The sequence below is a fragment of the Batrachochytrium dendrobatidis genome, assembly GCF_000203795.2.
Source record: "Batrachochytrium dendrobatidis JAM81 unplaced genomic scaffold BATDEscaffold_3, whole genome shotgun sequence".
In the NCBI taxonomy this organism is placed as follows: domain Eukaryota; kingdom Fungi; phylum Chytridiomycota; class Chytridiomycetes; order Rhizophydiales; genus Batrachochytrium; species Batrachochytrium dendrobatidis.
Window position 1 is genome coordinate 804103 of NW_006281101.1, and position 19399 is coordinate 823501.

General features: G+C 38.8%; 7 protein-coding genes across 7 annotated transcripts; 5 read left to right on the forward strand and 2 right to left on the reverse strand.

Annotated features, from left to right (window-relative positions):
• Positions 1–86: 86 nt before the first annotated feature.
• BATDEDRAFT_10294 (uncharacterized protein) lies at positions 87–1063 on the reverse strand (the record flags this gene model as incomplete). The annotated part of the gene is made up of 5 exons (XM_006677102.1): positions 87–245; positions 339–409; positions 517–567; positions 663–690; positions 950–1063. 5 exons carry the CDS (start codon positions 1061–1063, stop codon positions 87–89), a joined length of 423 nt encoding a protein of 140 aa, XP_006677165.1.
• Positions 1064–2005: 942 nt separating this feature from the next.
• BATDEDRAFT_87257 (uncharacterized protein) lies at positions 2006–4868 on the forward strand (the record flags this gene model as incomplete). The annotated part of the gene is made up of 11 exons (XM_006677479.1): positions 2006–2164; positions 2314–2443; positions 2534–2607; positions 2701–2822; positions 2941–3267; positions 3352–3431; positions 3548–3786; positions 3887–4237; positions 4327–4405; positions 4506–4642; positions 4794–4868. The coding sequence occupies 11 exons, from the start codon at positions 2006–2008 to the stop codon at positions 4866–4868; spliced, it is 1773 nt and encodes a 590-aa protein (XP_006677542.1).
• An 84-nt stretch (positions 4869–4952) lies between these two features.
• Positions 4953–9009, reverse strand: BATDEDRAFT_23455 (uncharacterized protein; the record flags this gene model as incomplete). The annotated part of the gene is made up of 9 exons (XM_006677222.1): positions 4953–4985; positions 5020–5088; positions 5166–5486; positions 5579–5947; positions 6051–6224; positions 7334–7968; positions 8084–8390; positions 8598–8847; positions 8951–9009. 9 exons carry the CDS (start codon positions 9007–9009, stop codon positions 4953–4955), a joined length of 2217 nt encoding a protein of 738 aa, XP_006677285.1.
• A 715-nt stretch (positions 9010–9724) lies between these two features.
• Positions 9725–10754, forward strand: BATDEDRAFT_23456 (uncharacterized protein; the record flags this gene model as incomplete). The annotated part of the gene is made up of 2 exons (XM_006677223.1): positions 9725–10115; positions 10234–10754. 2 exons carry the CDS (start codon positions 9725–9727, stop codon positions 10752–10754), a joined length of 912 nt encoding a protein of 303 aa, XP_006677286.1.
• A 1510-nt stretch (positions 10755–12264) lies between these two features.
• On the forward strand, positions 12265–14209 carry BATDEDRAFT_23457 (uncharacterized protein; the record flags this gene model as incomplete). Its single annotated transcript, XM_006677224.1, has 2 exons — positions 12265–12897; positions 14087–14209. 2 exons carry the CDS (start codon positions 12265–12267, stop codon positions 14207–14209), a joined length of 756 nt encoding a protein of 251 aa, XP_006677287.1.
• Positions 14210–14892: 683 nt separating this feature from the next.
• Positions 14893–16903, forward strand: BATDEDRAFT_86871 (uncharacterized protein; the record flags this gene model as incomplete). Its single annotated transcript, XM_006677480.1, has 2 exons — positions 14893–14972; positions 15262–16903. The coding sequence occupies 2 exons, from the start codon at positions 14893–14895 to the stop codon at positions 16637–16639; spliced, it is 1458 nt and encodes a 485-aa protein (XP_006677543.1). The 3' UTR covers positions 16640–16903.
• Positions 16904–17064: 161 nt separating this feature from the next.
• On the forward strand, positions 17065–19123 carry BATDEDRAFT_23459 (uncharacterized protein; the record flags this gene model as incomplete). The annotated part of the gene is made up of 7 exons (XM_006677225.1): positions 17065–17134; positions 17331–17430; positions 17578–17716; positions 17788–17909; positions 17999–18669; positions 18906–18958; positions 19040–19123. 7 exons carry the CDS (start codon positions 17065–17067, stop codon positions 19121–19123), a joined length of 1239 nt encoding a protein of 412 aa, XP_006677288.1.
• Between the last annotated feature and the right edge of the window lie 276 nt (positions 19124–19399).

Below are 19399 nucleotides of genomic sequence, written 5' to 3' on the forward strand. Positions count from 1 at the left end.
GATACATCGCATCCAACATTCCATAGCATTGAATATTGATATCTCTATCTTCCGTACTATATTTAAAACAATTCCCATTGCGACAGTCAAATAGCAATGTTAAAGCAAATGATTCTACTTGGATTGCGCCATTTGGAACATATATTCGAATGTGTTACCTTTTGAAATTCCCATTCACGATTGTCAAGCGGACACACTTGCCGAGTCTTGAGCCATCGAGAAATACAATGAAAGTGAAAGGCATGCTAAACGACAGTTGAATCCAATATCGTGGTGAGTTGGTCAATAGAGCCGGAAATCCAACTTGAATAATAAAAACAGCCACATTGCAAACTCACATTACATACTCCCCATGCAACAGTACATTCTTCTGTGGTAGCGGATCCCTGGTTGGCTTGACACTCGATGCCTGGAAATAAATTGTACACGGATGATAGATATGTATATCAAGGTCGTTTGGACATGCATTCGAAATTCATAAGCGTATCCAAATGACAATAGCTTAAAATCACTTACAAAGATCCATGATATGATTACGGCAAATGGCACAGTTGTCAACAACAATATCTGATCAGAAGCAACACAATAGTTGATAAATCCAGTAAGAAGCTAGATCACAGAAACACATGTACATAAAGCATTGAACTAAGCAATCTGGTTACCCCAAGCCCACATGGTCACTGCATTCCACTAAATATACAAGTTTGAAAATTCAAATATGGTTTAGTCCAATATCCAGTTATAACGAGCTGCAATATTTAAAGTCAAGTTCAAGATGGGCAGCCAGTGTGGATGATTTAAAGATGTGTAAATACAACTTGGTTGAGATCCAGTCATAATTCCAGGACTTGAAAAGTCGGATAACCTCGACATGAAACCCCTGTAGTAATCAATATGACAATCCCATCCATGGCTAGACAACAGATTGCTTCAGACCAACGCACCTTACCTTTTTAACCTCGAAACGTTTCTTGACAGCAACATCCTTGCTTTTGCTAGGAGCAGCTACATCATCACTTCCTCCTGCAGTGGGAACAGGCTCATCAATATCCATAGCACTCATCTGGTATTAGATTCACAAGTTGTCGAGTTTTTGGGTTAGATTGAATATCAAATTCGCTTTCAGGATTTGCAAGTTTGAAGCCAGTAAAAGTGTTGAATTTACAACTACTATGCAGTCGAGCCAATAATTAGTAATTGAATCTAGTCGAATGCATCGCTGATTTTGTATTTGTTTCACTGAGTTGACTCGCACATTGTCTAGAGAATAGCAATACTAAACTGTCCAATGACACTCATGTATTGGCCCGTTAAAAGAACGAACAAGCGACTCACTCGAATCCTTGTCAAATTGCTTCGTTTGAATCAAGTTGGGTTACCTCGATATTCAGAATCCCAAAAATGACTTCAAGAAGAGCAAATGCTCTGCGGTAAGACTCGCAAGATTGAGTATAACTCTGCTGTTTTCTTTTATACGCAGTCCTTGTTTTTAGTTATTTAGAATCTTTGTTCATGAGCACTGTCAAGTCATTCATGCTATCCTATTGGCTTTACCCTTTTGATCTCATTCAGCATAAGCTAAAGTTTAGTGGCTTAGTCACCACAACTCTATCCCAGCAAACACCATTCTATAATCATTATTCAGTCAATATACTGGCTTTTTAGATTCTTTTCCAGAATAACTGCAGTGTCTATCATTGTATTCACGTAAAACGGAACATCAATGGCCATGTATCTGGAAATATACAACGGTTGCACATTTGATGCGCTTTCCTATTACAATTTCATTTCAATTCTTCAACACACCATCCATCCTATCATGCAGTCAAACTACAATATGAACTGGAATTGTCTTCATTTTGCATAGCCATACATTGTATGATCACCCAGTTTAAACCTAGATTCATCCATTTCAATCCAGATATCGGGTTTAATTGTTTTGATGTTCTCAATACAACCCTACAACATGAATCTAACACAATGACATGTGGTAATCTCATTCTCAATGATATGGGATCTTATAAACAGATGTGGTTTGGATCCGGATTTTCATGAGCTATTGATGAAACTTCACAAGACAAACTCTGCGTCTTTACAGAAAAGTCTTTTGGCTGCAGAAGTACAGTCACTTAGACTCAAAATGTATGTGCCAGCAAAGTCAGCAGTAAGTGCATATGTGGCGGATAACTATTTTGCTTCAACCCTTATCACTATAAAATCTAGTCAGAAATGCAAATGTTCAAGCCAGTGGCAAAATTAGATGATCGACTGTTTACATAACAACTGGCTAATACCATATCTGGTAAACACTAGACAGTTACTTGCCATTTGGTTGTACGAGCTATGTTTTGCGAAATGATGGGGTATGACACATCTGATTTTGCCCATCTTCCAGCAATTATGCTTTGCCAAAATGCTCGGACTTTGTACGAAAAACGTCTTGGTAAGCGAGCGTGCTGTTTGTTAAACTATCACATTATAATTAGGCTACTTGGATTTAGCTTATCTTGTTTATGAAACCCCAATCGTATAGCACATTTGGCTGCATCTATATTTTTACAAGGAAATCAAAAAATGAGTTTACTAATGACCAACACGCTACAAAAGGTATGCTTTGACTCATTCAGCCATGTCTACCGTATACCGTTGTAAACCCATACTATTCTAAACTCAATCTTGTCAATTGAAATTGTGGGTCAGGATTTGGGGAGTTCCAATCATTTTGAAGTCACGATGGCCCTATCTGTTTTATCTGCAACCTCTACAGTAGATATGGTTCCACTTCTTATAAAATTTGTTGAAAAGAATCTCAAACATCCAAAGTAAGCTTTTATTTGAGAGTTGTAGCAATGTGTTTTGGAATACAGTGATTTGCGGGATAATTTTTTAAATTCTATATTGTTTCCTGTATTTATTGCTATTCCACAATCAATTAATCAGCGAGATGATTCGACGTAAAGCAGTACATGCTTTTTATCGATTTTATCAACTTGATAATCAAGCAGTTTACCCATATATTAAGAAACTCAAGCGATCACTTGCAGATACACATCCCAGCGTTATGTCTGCAGCTCTGATCACTCTCAACTATATTGCAAAGGACTTTCCAGAAATACAGGCATTGCTGGCACCAGCTGTGGTGCATATTCTCAAACAAGTCTTGAACCACCGCCTTGATGCTACTTACAACTATCACAGTGTTCCTGCACCATTTATTCAGCTTAATTGTTTGCGCATGATTGCAATGTTTGGGCCACTTTCTCAAGAGTACGTTGTATAGTTTGGCATACTTGTATGGAAAATTGAGCATGTCACGATTTAACCATGAGTAATTTGTGGTGATTCTGTCAGAATGGAACAAACTATTTTGGTAACAGTGTTGGAATCTCTTCACCAAGTCAATGCACGTCAACAGGATGATATTGTATATAGTGAGTAGTGAACTTGCTCAGTTGTTTAGAGTGTATCCAAACCGCATCTATGTGCTAATTACAAACTATTGCTGTATGATGTGATTCTATTGTCAATCTTGTATCCAATCATCTAGTGATTATTCTTCAATGTGTACAAACCATAGCTGCTCGTTCTCCTTCACCAGATGTTTTAAAAAACATCATGACTGTAATTGGCCCGCTTGCGACAAGTACCAATATCTCTGAATTACATTTGGGTGTGCAATGTTTGACTGCAGTGACTATGCGCTCATTGAACCTACATCAATCCGCAGTGGATCTGTTTATCAAGGCATACAATAATTCTGAAACAGATCTTGTACTAAAATACTCTGTAAGTCTGATTCATGTCTATAATTTGCAATTAAAAGAGTTGATTTAAAAATAGATTTGGCTTAGTTTTGATCATTTATTTTGATTGTTTTAAATATCAGATTATTGAAGCACTAATGCATACATGCCAAGAACTTGGTCTTGCGCGCACTCTTATACCAATGCTGCTTGACACAATGCGTAGTTTTATGGGTAACGCGTACATGCAGCAATGCTGTATCAACCATATTTTGGCAATGCTAAAAAAATACGACATGGATCGCGTACTATTTTGTAAAGCAGTATTGGACTCTGTTGAAATCATTCCCGACGAATGTCGAGGAAATATAACCAATACGATTACAACCTATGTGACAGATGGAAGTATACTTGCCGACACTGCATTGGCGCGTGGGATAGAATGGCTAGAGAATCCTGCCCATCCACCTTTGTTGACATGGCTTGCCGTATGGGTAAGTTTCTTTTGTTTGATCACTGCGTCAAGCTTAAACTTCATTAACATGCTCATGGAATACTTTATTGTTGGATTTAATGATGCTAGATTTGCAGAACTATTGGTTCACACGAGGTACTTGGCAAAATAGCAGTACTACTAAACCATTTGATCAGTGTAGATTCAGGTATGTTTTGCTTAAACTTTGCATCTATCTACTTTAAAACATATTCCCTGTTTGACCACTTTACCATGGGTTCATCACCGCTAACTCATAACGACTGCAGGACTCAATACTGATTTGATTGCACATGTAATTGAGACATGTACAAAGATAAGCTCTTCTGCTGAAATCAAATCTTCAGCTGCTCTAACAGAAGCAATCAAGCCTCTATGTGACTCTGCACATCCAGGAATCGCAATTGTAAGTATATTTCATATCCATACCTGGCAATCTGAATTTGTAATTGGACCATACTGATGTAAAATGTTTATTCACAATTTTTTGTAAACATCATAATGGATGGTGGATCATACAGCGAGCACGAGAATATTTTGATGTGATTTCAAAATAGCTTTGCTATGGCAATTGTAGCAAAGCACTTGTGTTTGCTGAAGCCAACTCGTTAAACCATTTACATATCAAATAAATTAAGGAAAATTTCCATCGGTCTATTAAAACCCTAATGCAATGTATCCAACACTGGCAGTGGCTACAACAGTGCTATTGTGGGTCATTTCGTATCCAACGTACCCTGATAGAAACCCTGGAAAAGGAAAAGGTTGTGGATCAAAATGTACATGCTCGCCTGTAACAGATACCTTGCCCAGCGATGTTTTTGCAATAAATGTACCATAATAATCTCCCACCTATACAACAGTCACTATCAAAAACCCTGCGTAATGTATAAAACTTGACGTGGCATCCATCACAAGAAATCACTTACAAAATTGAGAGTTGTTACTCCAGCATCATTTATCGAAGTCGTAGTTGATATGTTTAAGGGTTCAAGATCCAACGTGATAGGACCAGCTCGGCTTTGTACATGTAGCGTCGAATACGATGATAGCGATCCTTGAATCCAGCCATCATCAGCGATAATACTTGCTTTGCGAACAGGCTCATTTGATTCTAGTGGTGATACAAATCGTGCATCCATTTGTATATATCCAGAATTTGACTCAAGATGAAGATGATCCGTAATATTGGCGACGGCATGAATCGCTCCAGCTCCAGTCTGCATTTTAAGTGATTTTGCAAAAAGTCCCTAATACATTCCAAACACGCAGCAAGTTAATTATAAACATACCAACTCTGGCACATAGCCAGCATATTGTAGTAGAGGATAGATGAACATACGTTTGTATTGATAGCGCCGACATCTAGATTAAAATTAACATGACCCATGGCTAGTGTGGAATTGATGGGCGAAACATTAATGACTCCATTAGAGATTTGAACATTGAGATCAAGTGTGCTTCCTTGATCAAGTGTACGAGGTAATCCCAATCCAACGGCAAGCATGATTTGCTCAGCTGGTCCAGCTACATTGGGAGTTTGGATATGCACTCGAGTTCCCCCTGTATGAACTATGGTGGATATATTAACAAATTCTGCAAGAGATTGATCAAATGATTCCACGACAAATGCAAATGATATGAATCCAGGTAGAGATGTAGATGCTAGATCTGATGTCACATTCAACATATACACCTCCAATGTTGTCTTCTAAAATCAATCAACATAAAAGGTATGTAATTTCAGAATAGACGATATAGCATTGATGGCCATCTCAATTCAACCCCATTAACAATTTGGTGTGCAGACTTACAACATTGCCACTAATCAGTAATTCGAATGAGTCGATAATATTTAGATTCTGTATACCCTGCATAATCGGAAAAACACCAACGCTTGGTTTGAAATGATGTGCATTGGATATCAAGGGTGCTAATTTAGAATGCAAATAAGGACCAATGCTGAATTGGTTGGGTTCCAAGTGAGACTGACATGGCAATAAAGTCATCCATAATAAGAGCAAGATAGTGAACATCAGAACTGTCAAAAATCCAAATATTCGCTTCATGACTTGGACATGTATAGAATGAGTGTTGCTGATAGTTGCCAGCAGTTTTGGATTGTTATTGGAGTCTTGACGACAGTTTACATATTCCAATAATGACTGGGCTGCATTCTCCTGGTTATCTATATCGACTATAGTTTGATGGATACTCTGGCCCATTGAATACTAAAACGGGTCAAGCAATAACCTTGCAAAATAGAATCAAGTTCAAATCAACAAAGCTTGTTTTTAGTTGGTTTGAACGGGTGTTTGAAGCTTATTCGACATGCAACAGCCTATAAAATACACTGACAAGACAATTGTTTTGAAATATCTATTATAATTGTACTCGTATAAAATGAAGCACTTTTATTTATCTTGACATGACAAATTCATTCAAATCCAGATATTGAGTTGAATGTCAAACTCATCTTTATTGTATCTAAAAAGTCAGATACGACTGCGATCTAGTTTAATCAACACGACACATCTCGAGAGAATTGTTTGCATGTGTTTTGAAACTAAAGTGCGTACAGATCGCAATTCGTGCGACCATTCAATCCAACTATAAAAGTAAATTTATTCGGCAATAGTGCTTTACATTTTTATCACTCCTAAATGCAAGTGTCAATTTTTGATGATATCAAATTGGTATATAGCATTGTATATGAACTTGAAACAACAGCAGACATAGTAGATAGATCAAGTATGAAAGGATAAGCTATTTCGTTGGGTTATTTAAATTGAAAGCGATTTTTCACAGTAACAATCAAAAAATACAATTTCAAAGCCACTAGGCGACCGAATAGTCCCAATTGAAGCCACTATAATCTGTCGTTTTAATTTTCTAAAAACATCTTTTACGTATCAAGCATCATGTTGTAGCATCCTGCTAGGTATATGTGGCATCTACGTTGTGTCAACAAGTGATGTATGGTTTGAAAAAATGGAGCGATTCGTATTATCAAATATAGTAGTTTAGCAAATCTTGAGTAACGTACTACAAATGATTGTATATCAATATCTAAAAACATGACGACGGATATACATACCCGTAGGGTAGCTTCTCGAGCAGTAGATGCATTGTTTTGACGCTGTGGCCATTCAGTTTTCCATCGAGTCTCTCCTATTTCGGAAATCCAGTCCGTCAGTCCTATATAAAGGTATTCGGCATCCATAACATCGTTGGGCATAAATATAAAGTTGTAGTCCGGACACTCGCCCGCTTTCAGCAATCCCAAATTCCATGTCAATGCTTCGAAATAGTCTTTGGTCTGCTGCAACTCCTGTCCAGTCTTTTTCCTAGTCAGAAGCGTGTCGCTAGGTAGCAGCTTGTTGCTCTTGGGATATATAGCACCCATGATGGCTGCAAGATCAAACGTAATGCTCTCATCTTCCACGTTCACAAGATGGCCATCGCTCTTGGCATCAATATCCCCAGTATCATATTTTTTATATTGCTGGGCAAGATACTGGTTAAACAGTTTTACAAGTCCGATGTGTTGGATTTTATCCAAGTAATCGTTTCCCAAAAGAAGTGTCAAAAATGCAATATCATGCATGATTCGATTTGTATCTTTTGCTGGTGATTTGGAAGCCAGCTGTTTTCGCAGAAAACCAAATGATAATGGAGAATCCCACCATCCACGTTGGATAATGCAGTCGATATCTGGAGTAGCAACCATTACTATTTCAAAACACATGTGTAGAGGTTATTATACAGATGCCTGTAACAACGCATGCATCATGTAGATTATAAAGCAGCGGACTAGCTAAAGTTTTTGAAATAAATGTAAACTTACAATGCATCAGGGCGTCGGAATCACCAGATAGCATAGTAAACGTTTCAGGAATTTGAGAAGAGTCGAATGCATTTGTAGCACGCAGTTCTAGAATACGCTTCATGACCTTGGCTTCGCCTTCACCAGAATTGATCGAGCCACTGATCTTGAACTCCTTATAAGGACCCTGATTCCATGATTGAGACTCGGCATTAGAATCAAATGTTTCTTTTAATAGTAGTTCTAGACGTCCATAGTAAGCCGATCCGGGACTTAGATCCAATCGATGAACTTTATTCATAATTCCATATGGTGCCTTTAGATGCTTCTAAATTCCCTAGCACATATCCAAAAATTGTAAATACCCAATCTGAAGGTGATGGAAAGCATACGAACAGCAACATTGTAAAGTGATAGGAAGCAAGCCTTGATGTGGATAGCAGTTGCACAAAGCTCAGAGTATATTTACAACTGTAGAGTACTCATGTGTGACCATTAAACAAAGGTCTGGCACTACAACAGACAATCAACCTACATTTTTATCAAAATACTGTGCTCTACGTAGAATCTGGACAGGCAGCTTGGCAATAGGAGCAGCACCGTCTATAGCAATGAATAAAGACTGTCGCGGTTTATAGCTCTGAACAAGTGATTTGATGCTAGCAATAACGCTAGAGTTGAGCGACCGTTCCACTACCATATCGGCCTTCATAGAGCGATGAATAAACATGGTCAAATCCATAAGCAAATGATCAGTTGGCTGCTTTTTCAGTTGAGCCGTATTTCTATCATGCACAATAGCTATTAATAGTTCATCTGGTAGTATTGATCTGGAGTCTTTATATACAGTCACTGTTCAGTCAAAGATCATGCAGAACTTATACTTACTGATGAAGCGCAGTAGGAACAACTGTTTGCAGAAACCTCCACAGTTGAGTACCACCCATTGTAGCAAATGCAGGTGTCAACTGTTGTAGAAAGAAGTGTTAAATCTTGTTTTACAGTTGTACTCACGTAAAATGAATCAAAGTGTCAAAATGTATAATAAACCAATTCACATTTGATTTACTGAACAGTCCATGACAAGACTGTTTGCAAAATCAAGTGTGATTGGCATGCAAACAATTCTCTCGAGATGTGCCGTGTTGATTGAACTAGATCGCAGTCGTATCTAACTTTTTAGATACAACAAAGATGAGTTTGACATTCAACTCAATATCTGGATTTGAATGAATCTGTCATGTCAAGATAAACCCCAGTTCAAAATCATAGTTTGATCGAGTATCATATGATGGGCATTGTATTTGGAGAATTGAAATCAATGTGTAGTAGAAAAACAAGTGAATATTTAACTATTGTATACTTTGAAAAAAAGGCAGTCACTACAAGATAGTAATCCATGTTACATGAACATGGTGAATCTGCACCAACTAATTCATCTTTGAATAGTTTAGCAATCGTAATCCATAATAAATTGATATGTTTTAAATGTAAAACTACAGTTATCTTGATAAACAAGTTTTTCAGATAACGTTGATTAAACTTGAATATAATCTGATGCTCAAGCAACTCGGCTATAGCCAATCCATTTATCACGTGACGACATAGTGGTCAATCAAACACTACAAACTTGAGCAAGTTCCAATCAGCAACATAACAAGCATGGCAAAGGGTGTTCCAGCAGTAACAGCACGCAAGGTCCGTAAACTTCTCTGTCTGCATGGCTATACTCAAAATGCGACAGTGTTTCGAAAACGTACGGCTGTTTTTCGCAAGGATATTTCTACTCACTATGAGCTCGAGTTTGTAACAGCACCCCATCAAGCCAACGTGCCTGCTCGCACTGATGCTACAAACGTTTTATCCATGTTGTCTAAAACGTTGAATGATGGGAGTAGAAATGGATCGTCTGAAGATACTGATGAACAACGGGCATGGTGGGTTGCTTCAGATTGTGGAACAGTATACCAAGGACTGGATGAATCGCTAAAAATGCTGGAACAAGTATGGCATAGTCGAGGGCCATTTGATGGAATATTGGGATTTTCACAAGGTAAGCCATTTTTATTTTGAATTGGATATGAAGCTGCAATGTTTTTTAAGCTGTGTAAACACCATTCTGGCATTGGTTTCTATCGAATTCAACTAAAGCTACTCTCATATAACGATAGGTGCTACAATGGCGTGGCTATTAGCAGGCTATCTGCATCGCACATATAGAGTAAAACTACAGGCTGAGCCACTATCTAACACAGATGCTGGCGCATTTAATACATCACTAGACGATCAGTCAAAATCTGCCTCTGCAATACCATTGATGGTTGTTGCTGTATCTGGCTTTGTACCAAAGTCTGATCACGGACTTGCTTTAATCAAAGATGCTGGAGAAGCAAAGATTCGGGGGTTACATATTATTGGTCGTAGCGATACTTGGGTTGATCCGATTCGTAGTGAGCAATTAGCAATGATGCTTAAAAGTATAAGCTCAAGTTGTACAAGTACCTTGTTGGAATCACCTTTAGCACTGAAAACGAATTCACAAGAAAGTCCTAATGACCACCAAATGATGATGAATGAGTCCAATCCTGCTTCGCCAACTACTACGTGCGAGTCAAATGGCATTGACGGACCTATTCAATCTATCTTGTATCACGATGGCGGGTATGTCAATTTAACGATCAAGTTTATTTGATTCAAGTATTTGAATTATGATGCTAATTCGAGTTTTTGTTTGTTTCCAGTCATTTTGTGCCCACGGATGCTGCCATGCGTTGTAAGATTAAAGAATGGCTTTTTACAACTGTATCAACGTAAAATGAGCCGCTATATAGGTCGAGATATATAATAAACAACCAGTCTTGTGGAATGATAGTCCACATCCAATTTACTGAATATTATGTTTTAAACTTGACAAAGCTAAAAATTCAGTGATTAAGCATGGTCTGCCAACCATTCGACAAACAACAATGTTGCGAGATGCATAGCTTTGTATGCCTATCAAGCTGACCTGATCCATTATCACATGCTATTGTATACGTCTAATCAAGATAACAATCGTGTGTATTGTTCATTCAATACAATAATTTGGTGTAAGTCAACGCAAAAGGAAAACTTAGATCACTGCTAAATGAGCAGCAAACATTAAAAAATCAGCTGAATCCACATGGAAAAATACCGCATTATATTATTGAAAGCACCAGAACTCCAGGATTGAATAGGCCAAGTTTATAGAAAAGCAGTATCTTGACACGGAATGACAATTTACAAAGACAACACACTATGATCTATACGCAAGTCAAACTCTCCACACTATACCCACAGTATGCCTCAATGATGTATTTTACAGATACACTTGTCACTGTGGATATGTAAATTATCGAACCTGTCCACAAACAAATTCAAAGGCATAGTCGCGTGATTCCAACAGATCAAATTGCATGTTGTAATCCTCGTGTCAAAACGCCAAAATGGTATAAGCGTTGTTACCCTTGCCAAAATCGCTTGTAAACACATGATTTTGAACCAGCGACTCATATGCTTTATCCCATGGTTACGGGTTGCAGCACTCATAAGCGAAGCATTTTTTTAAATGACAATAATATAATACTATACACTATTGACCATGTCCTTCATATGATGGGTCGGACTTGAGTAATTAGCTTCCACGTATTTAGCCGTCATGCCCAGTATGGATCGGTCAGACACGGCTATTCTGAATTTACCAAAGTCAAACTAGCATCCATATAATGGTTTCAGATATTGCAGAGTTTATGTTTGCAAGTGAAAATCTATAATGAAAGACTGAGAAATAGCCTATATCAAAGGTTGAATTTTGCAAGGCAGGGGCAAAATCTGATGCAGTGAAAAGCCGATATATTGCAACTCAAAAAGTAAATAGTGGCCACAATCCCCTTGTCTTGGGCTGTAAACGGATTATGTTTCGTGTCATTTCCGCTTCAACTCTGCCCAACTGCACTCCACAACGGGTCTTTTATGCCAGCAACCGAGTGCACCTACTGGCTTAGGCAAAACATTTTAAAAGAGAAGCAGATTAAAATTATTTGCTACGCACGCTATAGCTTAACTAAGCCGCCGATCTAGAATACGCCCAAAGCTTTGACTCGAGTTCAACCAAGTAGCAGCATATCCAGACATATATAATAGCCAATTAAATAGCCTTGTCCCTTTGCTCACAAAAAAACATGAATGTCAATTCCGGTGAAATCATATGCGCTAGTAAGCTGATGACCAACACCAACACGAATATCCCAGCGCCTGTTGGGTTTTATGATCAAAGCCAACACACTGCATCTTCATTCCGACAAAACTACTGCTCATCTCAGCCAAAAGATCAAAGCAGCTACTTTTCAGAAAATGCTTCCAAGAATATGCAATCACTTGGTAATTGTACAGAGCAGCCATCACTTCAGCTCGAGCAGTGTGGTACAGCTCTGCAGAACCATTTGGCCTCCTCTCCATCGCCCACCTTTGTCTCGTCAAATCTGCTGTACCAACAAAAACAGTATCCACAGCTATTTACTGGAAACGTTGGCTCAAGAGGTTGCAGCATAAATGTGTCCACCCAAATCTTGAGGGATAACAGTGCCGTGACATCACTGCCAGCGCTTGAGCCTGAAACACCAACGCTAGCATTAGTGGGCGGAAGTATACCTATACATATTACTACTCCTCCGGCAATGCCAACGCATAATCGCTCTACCGCGGGAGAATTGAATTCCGCCCAGGCCACTAGTCCATCAAATACCATAACACCGAGTCATGTCACTTTGGGTACTTTTTCAGTAGATTCTGGATCAACCCTTAGGACTGGTGCGGTAAGCAACTTTGGTAGTGACATGAAAGCTTTGAATCTACCCTATCAAGTTCTTTTTTCTCCAGACATCCAAGGTAATGCTTACTAATGAATTGGCTATTGATTTGTTTACCTGTATTGTCCCTTTATGGCCTTGGTGTCTATATATGGCCACACTGCCTGCTATTGTGCAACTTATTTGAGGGTATAATATTTTAAATGCGCATGAGTACTCCAAAAACGCATAGATTGCATACTCTATTACACCATCACTTGTTCTGCGCTCATACTGTTTCAGCCTATTAGATGAGTGATTTGAAGTTTTGCTTGGGCTTTTAAAACGCCCGCTGCTTTTCATCTCTCCTAGTGTGTAGGCAGTGGCAGAAATGTAATATATGGGGTAGTAAAGCAATCTTCTAAAGTCGTTTGGTAAATGAGTAATTGCAGGTTTTTATGCAAAGGCTCAAAAAGGCGGATAATTATCATGCAATTTCATTTTACAGCCGGTATTCATCCCATAATGCCTCTGAAATAGGCAATAGCTAAATACTTGCTGCACTTTTTTACCAAAGATTGCGCTATTTTTCCAACATTCTCAATTCTTCCAACACAACCACTATAATCCACAAAATTAAGCTATGGTTTTGAATTGGAATTCCCTCTACATTTGACATAACCACACACTGTATAATCACCACGTTTGAGATCAGATTGATTCGTTGCAATCCAGACATTCAGTTTGGCTATTTTCATGCTGTCAAACTTTTTGTTGTATCCCAATCTCAAATACGTTCTAGTCCAAGAGAACAAAGATTGCACGTTTCAGCAGTACAACAACTGTTTCCATACTGATCACTAAATGTTTACTTAAAGGAAAGGGGGATTGAAGAGATGTCAAGGATGTGAGATTGGCATAGTGGTGAGCATTCATTCAATTTTTTATACAAGAATGATCGCACAAATACCAGTAAATTTGGCGAGTTGTCATTTTATGGGACCGGCTGTTTATCATGCACCTTGACATCCTTATCCAGTGATTCGTTTTACATCAATATATGACTGTAAATAGGTTTAGCTCACATTTAATGAGTTTAGACGATGCATTCATTTCTTCCTATTCCGACTCTAAAACAGATCAAGCTGTATCAACGTTCCGTAGATTCAACTTGACTTGCTTTTATCTTCTATTCAAAAACTCAATTGCATGGTAGGCTAAACCAGTGCTTTTAAGATTGGATGCATTTATCACCAACTACCGCATTATTTCTTCATGTGCATTTTCATCCACACGTGTTGTAGGCAAACCTGATAGGGGAGATTCTGGTGGTTGGTGATAAATCTACCATGTGATGGGCAAAGTGAAACTCAATATACTGTTTTGTAGATTATACTTCCAAAACACTGGATTTAACCTTGGCAGTTTAAGCATTGTCCTAAGTTGTACAAGAGTCAGGCATAATATGACCGGCGTCATGGTTCCAGCATTCACAAAAGACTGGAATGCTGGACTTTAGTTTAAGAAACTTTTTTAATGTTGCATCATTCAAAACAAAGATCCCCCGCCATTGAAGGGTTTTTAATCAGGCATGAATTCCTCCCATCTCATTTCGCCCAATTTTGAATAACCAATGCGCCAGCAACCCGTATTCCTCGTCACGCTTCCCGCATTTTTATAAACGCATTATTTGTGTTGTGCTTTAGCTCAGCTATTTAGCAGTATTTCCCCTATTCAAACCCATATATTTTATTATTCCGGCCTATTACTATTGATATTTCTGCATTTTCTGTCATTTGCTTGGATTTTTGGACCTCAAATACTTGTGCAGCTTCCTCTTTTTGACTCCTTTTCAATTTAATTTCATTATTGGTGGGCGTCTTGTTTCAAATTATCCAAGCTGAACCTACTTTCAACTAATTCAACACTGCGTTACCTAGCCTTGACTAACCATCACTCTACTATTTGGCTGGTCCTTAAAATTATTTTGAACTGGTTCCACTTTGCATGCAAAAATTAATCATGGCAGCCCAAGGAGCATATATCGACACTTGTAATTCTACTGATTCATCATCCATGGATGCCTCGTTCAAGTCTGCTGGGTATGTACATTATCGACGTTTCTGATATAATGGACGCTTACAGAACCACTCTGTAGGCTTTCCCATAACTTGTATTGTCTGATAACCCGAGCTCTTTTAGCCCATGGTTTCAATACCTCACAGCTTTAATTTGGTGTATACCACTCTTACCACCCTGCGTGGTAAAGTATTGGTACAATAGCCATTGTTATACCAACCCTTGCATACATGTTTCAATATTCTACTCCTGACATGTCATGTGTCGTAATAATTCTACCAAAGTCTAACACCACTTTGCTATATATTACAGTCAGTTTAATTTGAATACAGCTCCATTGACTCAAAGTCAAAGCGGAGGGAATAGCGTAAATGATCATAATGCAGAGAAACGAGCTACTCATAATGCAGTGGAGCGTGCCCGTAGGGAATCACTCAACTATCGCTTTCAAGAACTCGCCGGTGTTATTCCCTCTTTGAACTCTGTTCGCAAGCCATCCAAAACTGTTATTATTCAACGCTCACTTGAACATGTACATGAGCTCCGTCGACGCATTGAAATCAAAGACCGCACCTTGGCCATGTTTCGTCAACAGATTTCAGAACTCAAAAGTGAAATCAATAAAACTCGTGTCCATAATGGCTTTGCTCCATTAACCATTGACATTCCGGACGAAGACCAGCTTATGGAATCTGCCCTTCTGGAACGGGATACTCAGCAGCGCCAAAAAAAGCGCCATCAAAAATTTTTTACTGCAGGTGGTCTGCCCATTCTAACCCGCAATACATCCATCAGCTCAGATGTCATGCTTAACGAATTCCAAAACATAGATGATGAGGAAGAAGACGACCAGGACAGCATGTATATATCCTCTTCCATACCATCTGGTTTATCTTATATTAAAGAAGCGGAGATGGGCACTTTTTCGCCCTTTGATCCCAACTCTTTTGAGCATATGCAAGCATCTAGGCAGATGCGATCTTCGGTGGGGGGCGATACCCAAATGTTTCGATCCAACGCCAATCAATCGACCGACGGAATTGCCTTTTCCCATTCTCTACCATTTAACCGTCCGTTCCGTGCCGGCTCTCTTGTCATTGATGGTCATGGCAGTCAGCAATCCTCCTCAGGTATTCCTGGGGTCACTAGTCCAATGACCATGTCTGTTCCAGGTGCCATGCCACCCATGACACCGTCTCCACTCCATATCACAGGATTTGATCACATTGGCACAAACGCAGCGGCAGCAGTAGCCATGCATTTTCAGCAAACCGGGTTTCATCCAGCTAGTAACGGGATTGCTTCATCTTCTACACCTCCATCAGGAAATTTTATGGGAAATATGATATCAAAGGTTGATTTATCACAACGTCCCTCGTGGATAAACACTCAACCTACGGACAATCTGACGACACGAAAGAATAATTTTGAAGAGTCAATGTTAACCCAGCTACTCCATAGCTCGGACATGACTCAGCAGCAGCAACAACAACAACAACAGCAGATGCAATCGGGACAAGGGAATATGTTGCATAGTCAGCAACATCATCACTCGCAACATTCGCCTCAACATCTGCAACAATCACAGTTTCAGTACCCTATTCAGCAAGCCTATTCCCAGTCACCCTATCAACAACCACAACAGCCTCAGCATTTTCAGTCAAAACATCCATTAGCACAGCAACACTAATGGATTCATATTGTAACTGAGTTTAATCCTGTCTATAAACCTTAACTTGGTTACATTTCCTTTACTGCTGGTCTAACTCGGTTTAGTTTATAGACATTGTTTCAGCACACACCTACACTTGAATCCCCCGCCTCGCGGCCTTGTGCGTATCGCTAATCTTGTATTCACATGTCTTTTGATAGTATATGCAATACTATATATAAGCTCCCATAGACACTGTAATCTCATCTTTATATTCTTTTTTGGATCATAGTGCAAAATACGAAACTGTTAATATATGGATCAACCTTTTTGAAGTAATTTCCTGTGTATTGTATTGGCCAAGTGTAATAAAGCATAGTTTATTCTCAAGCGTTTGATTTCCACGTGACCATCATTAAATTCGTGTTTTGCTGTTGAGCTGGCATTTTGTGGTTTATCCCTTGATGCACATACAGTTGAATTCAACTGGGGATGAAGACGCAGAGCCTGAGCTCAACTGCCAGTTGATGGATGGTGAGTGTTACTTTCTATTTTTAGCTGAACACCTGCTTTCACAACTAAAGAATAGGGACTTGCTGTTGGGGATTTCTAATAAAACTACTATTTACCTGCACTTGCAAAAGTCATAACTGTCCTAAACTTTTGATTACTTTTCTTTTTCATACATGGCCAAACTCCTATTGTTTGAAATGGGTGAATCATGGCCTAGGCTTCGCGGTTGTGGTTCAAGTCCTGTTGGCTTCGATTGCACTAGGATCGTTGTTTATTAAACGCCACAGAGAAACCCCTCGACGTCCTTTGCTTATTTGGTAAGCTGCTCGACTTTCCGAATATGAATCAGGGCTAGATAAACTGGCATATGACTCGATAGGCTTTGGATGATGTTGCAAGTTTGAATGAGCTTCAGATTCATTGTTAATTTTCTGTTTGGTTGGATATACTGCGTGTATGTTTAGGGCTATGGATACATCCAAACAGGCGCTAGCAGCATCTATGGTGCATTTTGTGAATGTGTTTGTGTCTTCTGTAGCTGGAATAGACGCAGAAGGATCTAAAAATGGCTCCACAAACCCTTGTGTGTGGTACTTTCTGAATGTAAGCTATTTTTGTTTGATTCGCTTGCAGTTTTAGATGGCTGGTTGATTTATACTTGCAAATCTGTGTAGTTGGGTTTAGATACAACTATTGGTGTTGGCATCTTGTATATATTCTTAAAAGCTGTGCATGCGATTGCAGATATGCTTCAGATCTCCGACACCACATCAGGAGAATATGGCAATCCGCCAAGGTGAGATGATTTGCACACTACCAAAATATAGTATTGCAATTTGCTTTTGAAAATAAATTGATGTTAATGTTAAACTTGCGCAATCCCAGGTTCATGCCATGGTTTAAACAGCTTTGTCTGTTTATCACGGCATGGTTTTTTGTCAAACTCCTTGTGGTTATTTCTCTAGAGCTCTTTCCATTTCTTGGAATATTTGGAAAGTGGGTTTTGTCCCCACTTACTGCAATCGGAGATCCACGCTTTCAGATCGTGGTTGTAATGCTGATATTTCCATTAATCATGAACATTGTGCAAGCATGGCTGATTGATATGGTTATCAAGGGAGATATGCACAAGTTTCGTCGAATTAGATCTAGTATGGATCAAACTGAAGCTGTTGCTGCATCGTTGGGTACAACAGGTCCAGAATCACAATCTGACTGGATTATAGGCGACTCTACAGAGCTACTACAAGACAATGATGTTGTTGAACATGAGGAAGGGTTGAATGTCCACGAGAACGTTGCTCCAGCACAGTTGTTTACACGCATGTTTAGGCATCCACAAACATCATATGGCTATCGAAGGGTACAGGGTCAGCGGGGATGGATTGAATGGATAAGCACGCTCTTTGGTCGAAATCAACGGGGAGATGAGAATCGTCGCGATTTCCGAGCCAGAGCACCGCTATCTGAAACCAATTTAGTAGTCTATGATGATGATGAAGATACGGGCTTGCATGAAAGTGCATCTGCTTCAAGCATCGAGCCTCAAATGGATTGTAAACCTATTCTTGGATCCCACTCTGATTAGCCCATGTCTTCAAATTCTTGATGAATATTCGAGTTTAGTATCGCATTTTACATGGTAGCTGGCAAAACATACCCATTTTAATCTTTTGGCATTGATGGTGTTCACTGATATTGTTGTTTTTGGAAAGAGGTTTACATTTCTCTTGATTTTTACTGATCCAATACATATACATTTGATACTACGATTGCTTTGATGATTTATTAGACCTTTGCTTTATTGGAATGTACGAGAAAGTGGATTCTTGTCAAACCAAACAGGTTTGTGTTTTGAAAATAGATTTGCAAAGGTTGAATGCAAATATTTACTGCCATCTAGTATTTTATCAATACTGGCTACAGTTGAATGGACGGTTGATGCTGATTAATGAAAAACTTCAACTCGACAATATTCTTTCCATTCCAGCACTGTCAATCCTATTTTGAATAAAATTGGTTGTTGCATTTTGTTGAGCTTATGCTTGCTATTAAGATTCGTGTTTATGATTAAACCGTATCGTTATATAACGCCAGCTCTCATATGTCAGTACTTTACAGCTGTTGAATTATATCCAGTCAGTATTGGCTGGTCATTTACATTATTGACTCACTATCTACCAGTTTATACACTGACATTTGTCAACTAGATAATACATATCAGATATCAATTTCAGTATTTATTTGTAATTCAAATTGCACAAGTCTAGTGTATCAAGTTCAAGA